Source organism: Tyto alba, unplaced genomic scaffold (assembly GCF_018691265.1).
Source record: "Tyto alba isolate M040663 unplaced genomic scaffold, T.alba_DEE_v4.0 Super-Scaffold_42, whole genome shotgun sequence".
Lineage (NCBI taxonomy): Eukaryota > Metazoa > Chordata > Aves > Strigiformes > Tytonidae > Tyto > Tyto alba.
This window is the reverse complement of record NW_024881318.1, coordinates 18,930,735-18,936,006: the sequence shown is the minus strand read 5'-3', so window position 1 is coordinate 18,936,006 and position 5,272 is coordinate 18,930,735. Positions and strand designations below refer to the sequence as shown.

The 5,272-nt window shown below is 46.8% G+C and overlaps 1 protein-coding gene across 1 annotated transcript; it reads left to right on the top strand.

The window, feature by feature from the left end:
* Positions 1-1,302: 1,302 nt before the first annotated feature.
* On the top strand, positions 1,303-3,966 carry RPL37 (ribosomal protein L37). Its single transcript, XM_042804850.1, has 4 exons — positions 1,303-1,428; positions 2,144-2,279; positions 2,570-2,654; positions 3,855-3,966. Exons 1-4 carry the CDS (start codon positions 1,426-1,428, stop codon positions 3,922-3,924), a joined length of 294 nt encoding a protein of 97 aa, XP_042660784.1. The 5' UTR covers positions 1,303-1,425; the 3' UTR covers positions 3,925-3,966.
* The last annotated feature ends 1,306 nt before the right edge of the window (positions 3,967-5,272 follow it).

The following is a 5,272-nucleotide window of genomic DNA, read 5'->3' as shown; positions in this document are numbered from 1 at the left end:
TGGTGGATGCACACCCAGCAGAGTTTTCTGTCACCTTTTAAGTTCATCTTACTGGCCGGTTTGCATGCTAGACAAAGAGAGGCAGGTATTCCACAAACACTAATTTCCATGAGAGACAGGAAGAGGTGGAACATGTGTCCTGTGTGTGCATTGAGAGGGGATGGTGTGCACCAATTGAATCAGGGGTTGATTCCCCCTACCACCTTTACTTTTTCCTTAGTTTTTGCTTTTTGGGGCAATTATCCAGCTTTAGCTCCATCTGGTGCTGGGTGTTTATGCCTCTTATCAATCTTTTAGCCCTTATTCAAGAGTATAGTCGTAAACTAAAGTGTAGGCATTAACTCAATGCCTGGTTTCATGCAGTCTATGTCTGCCCCCTTGGGTCTTATCTAGGGAATATGGCACTACAGTCGCAAGGGAACGGAGCAGTGCACCCTTTGGTGTACTCTGCACTTCCTTGAACAGATGGTTTGTTCCTTATGTTAACCACAAAGGCCACAACTTGACACTAAGGCTTTCTGTGTTGATGGATGTTTGAGGCATTAACTCCTTCAGTTCCTTACAATTATCAATTTCTGACTTTGAGATGACAAGGTGTTGAACTGGCGGCAAGATGAACACACATTTCTTTAATTTCTCTCTGTATGTTATCTCTCCCAAAATAAAATAGCGTATAGTTTGTGCATTGCCTACTGAAAACGTGTGGTAGGCTGGCATGTGAAAACTCAAACCGTGCGTGTGAGTAAAAAGTGATTTTCCATTAGTGCTGTCCGTTGCCACGCTTTCAACTGCAGCCCAACCGCCGCGTGGCCTGGGGAGAGGGGAGCAAGACCGGCAAGCAGAGAGTGCAGGAGGGGCTGCCTGTTTTTTAAGGCAGCTCACTGTGAAAGCAGGTTTTGACAGGCAAGACTACCCTGTCCCTGAATTCCACTTAGGAAACCCATTTTCACTGAACGCGGCTGTAGGGTCAGGACTTGACGGCTGGGCGAAGCAGGGCTGCAGGCACCTCTGAAGAGCAGCACGGGCACTGCTGCAGAGGAGCAGCATTAGAGTTAACGCTCTGTAAGTATGGCAACCCAGGTGTATTAAACATTCCCCTCACCAAGCAAAGACGGATTTACACCGCGCTGCCGCTCAGCCATTGCTTCCCAGGAGCAGCCGCACGACATCGCGGGACACCCCACCCACCAGCACCAGAGACAACGAGGCTCCCCGCTGCCTCACCCGAGACACCGGCGCCTTCGCAGGGGCCGCCGCCCTGCCCCAGCGAGCCGGCCCGGGCCGCCCGGGGCCGGGACCCTGGGGCACAGCGGGGGCGGGCCGGGGCGGGCCGCTGCCGCTGCCGCCGCGCCCGCGGAAGCGGTTGCCGGGCCATAGCGGAAGCGGGGCGGGGCTCGGCCTCTTTGGTGCTGGCGGCCGGGGAAGATGGTGAGCAGCCGGGCCGCGGGCGTGGGGCATCCGCTTCCATCCGCCGCCGCGCCGGGGCCTGCGGGGCCGCGGGCCTCGCCCGGTACGCGGGGTGGTCCCCGCGCTCTGCGCGGTCGGGCCCGGCGGCGGGAAGGCGCTGCTGGGGCCGGGGCCTGAGGGCGGGCGGCGGGGCGGGCGGCGTTCGGGCCCGGGCGGGGAGGCCGCGGCGGGGCGCGGGGCCGTGCTGCCGCCTGGGCGCCGCCGGGCTCGCTCTTTCTCCGCCGAGCTTCCGCGGGCCGGGCCGGCGGTTTCCCCGCGGCCGCACCAGCACTGCGGTAACGCGGCCGGAGGAGGGGGTTCGGTCGCCGGCGCCTCGTGGGGGAGCGTGCGGCCGACCTGCGGGGCAGCAAATAGTCTTTTTTCGGGAAAGCTCGCTGTTTGTCAGTGTAACGAGTTCGGGAGTGGTGAGGAGGGAGCTGGAAACGAACGGAAGCCAGCCAGCGGTGATTTCGGCACAGGGCGGGCCTGGGGAATGGCGGCGAGAGGCCTAAGGAAGTTATTTCTAGAAATGGAGGCGACCTGTAGGTGAAACCGAGTTGGCGTTTTGGAGTTGTGCGTGCTCTGACGTGGGACTTTGGATTTCAGTGTGTTCTTTAGAGGACCTTACTCGTTTAGTTGAGTGACTTACAAGTGCTAGTGATATTTTTCACGTGCCCTGTCTTGAAATGCTTTCCAGACGAAGGGTACATCGTCATTCGGTAAGCGCCGAAATAAGACACACACCTTGTGCCGTCGATGTGGGTCCAAGGCGTACCATCTGCAGAAATCCACCTGTGGGAAATGTGGTTACCCCGCTAAGCGTAAGAGAAAGTGTAAGTAACAAATTTGTCACTGACTTGAGTTTAAAAACCTGTGTTTCTTTACCTTCTTCAGTTATCTTCTTTCTGACCAGGGAGGAATGCTGTGTCATCCTGCAGTGCTTGGTGCTTTTTTTCAAATTAATGCTGATTTGACTGTATTTTAGCCAATGTGCAGTATTACTGCGTAGAAATTGACTTAGTTAGTTTTTTGCTTCTGTCAGATTGAATGATTGCGCTATACAAATATAATGTGCAACTTAATTATTTGTAGCAGATGAATAACAGTAACTTGTATGTTTCAGATAACTGGAGTGCAAAGGCTAAAAGACGCAACACCACTGGTACTGGTCGCATGAGGCACCTGAAAAAGGTCTACCGCCGATTCAGGTACAGCATTCTGTTAGAAACTAGTGTGGCATGAAATCATGTGTAGATATCACTTAATTATAAAATTCCTCATTCTGAGTCAACATTTTTATTTAGTACCCTTACTGTGGTATGGTGGTCTTAAATGTATCATGAAATAAATGATGCCTTATATAATGGCTGCATTTTCCTTTGAGGATAAAAAAAACTCACTATTAATGCTTAGGGTGCATAACAAGCTCTGATGTTCCTATTAAGTGTACATAGTACAGAACGCAGAGGTTATTGTAATAAAATGTCCACATGTAAAAATACATGCTTTATGTAGTATTGCTCCTGTTCATGAGTCAGTTGAATTGCTGGTTACAGTGAAGTGCAGGTTTTTGCAAGAGACAAGTCTTGAAATGTATTCCAGTCCCCTTTTGACCACAAAAAAAAAGGTCTGTACTGTTAAACTTAAATCAAAATTTATTTTGTGTGACCTCTGTGTTTTAAAATCAATATCTGTAGTTTCTGGCCTAATATACAAGAAGGATGGATGAAAAATACAAAGTAATTTGAGGGTCTCATAAAAATATAGATTGGATTATTAAATGAAAAGTGAAAAGCAGTAGTAGTCTAAGTCCCAGACCTGCGTGGCATGGAGGGATCCATTACAGTGTTCTGGTGAATGCAGTCGTTCCCAGCAGCAGCCAGAAAATACCTTACAGTGTACAGCTGTAGCCTGCTTTCCACTGGATGTTGCTGAAGTAGAAATGTTTTATCCAAAAGTGAGCTTGGGGCCAATTCTTCTTTCATCATGCCTGTCTTAATCTCTGTTTGGAGGTGTAGGGGGTTTCTGTAAGAAATTGACTTGAACTTCACAAACTTGAAATCGTTTTCTGAGTTGCTTGGTATGAACGTAAAGTAAGGCATTCCTTCAGCAGGTTTGCTGTTTCTGATACAGTTTTGCAGGGTTCACTCACTGAAATCTTCCTGTTTGAAGATGTCAAATTTACTTCATCAGAAGAGAGTGAAAACCATACTGCTTATTCCAAACACTTGTTATTAAGGTCTTTCTTAATAAAAACGTCTGAACATAATCAATTTTTTAGTGATTTCAGTGCATGAGAGAGAAGCTGAAAAAAGCTGGTGAACTTGATCTGAAACATTACTTGTCAGAAAATAACCTGGAGCGGGAATTATACTTTCAGAAAGTGGTAACCATATTTCTACTTGTAGGAATGGATTCCGTGAAGGAACTACACCGAAGCCGAAGAGAGCCGCTGTTGCAGCCTCCAGTTCATCGTAAAGACTCATCTATTTGATAAAATAAATGGTCTTCTCTAGAAAATATGTTGCCTTTTATACATGTTTTACTTCAGTGAAATGCAGGATTCCTGAAAATGCATATATTTACACACACAGTTTCTTTATGGTATGCATTGAAGTGATTCATTAAAAACAATACTTTGATTTTTCATTCGCTATGACTTCTGCCCTGAAAATTGCTGTTATCTCGCTACTGAAATTAAAAAGAAGCTTGTATGTCTTCCCCAAAAGAACTCACCTGAAAGAGAAATGGAATATTGGCACCATGGTGCCCTGCTTGCCTCTGAGTTTCATTGAGCCCTAGCATGAGGAATCAGAATTTTTTATCTTAATAACTTGAGTAATAAGTTTATGCTTTGGTCCGGGAGGCAATATTTAAAGAGGGATTTCCAGTCTTAACCATTTTTCAACACTCTGTGACACTGAAAGGCCTGCAAATGTAGTGTTTAGTTGGTGTGTTGTTGCTGCTTGGGCAAAAAGAAACTTCCAAGTCCAGAGCATGAATACTGCCAGACACAAAAGGATTGGGGATCTGCTGTAGTTGGGACAGAAGTTGCCCAAACAGTCCAGGGAGGTCGGTGCAGAAAGCTGACACAGAAAAATACCTGAGTTAACCATGCTAGGTGTAAACAGTAAGTGGCAGTACTGTACAGAAATAAGTCACTTGGAGGTACATAAGAATTACGGATTAATGTGTGATGCATTTGTATCCGGTGTGGTATGTTGCTGGACTAAGCTGGCTTTCAAACTCTGCTGTAGAAAAGTGATTATAAGATGCTGTTATGAAAGTTCAGGGGAATTGCAGTAATTGCAAGGATTTAGAGGATTTCCAGATGCCTTGAAGAGAATACACTATAAAACCGAAAACTTAAGCTTCTGAGGCTGTTCTGACTATGATTCCATTGGTCTCATCATGAACTTTGAGAAGCATACTGCTGTCAGTACTGGCGCATTAGCAGTTACGGTACCAACTTGTGCAAATCACTGAAGAAATTTTCAACCAGGTTTGAAATTGGAGTGCACCTGACTGCACTTTCTTAGATTTTTAAATGGAGTACAGTTAAAGCTTACGGAAACTTCAGTGTATCTACTTGGGCTGGTTTTAAACAAAAAGAGAAATCTTCCCTTGCTGTTCTCTGTAACGTGTACACTGTACTCACTTTACTTTGAACTGGTCCTTCAGAGAGAGTCCAAGAGTAAGTGGTGGTGAAGCTGTTAAAATACACTTCGCGCATACTACACATCCATTTATTCCCAGGGCTCAAGGGTGCATCTGAAATGTGGTTTTTGGTGATACACTGGGAAACACTTAAATGGAGAAGGAAATG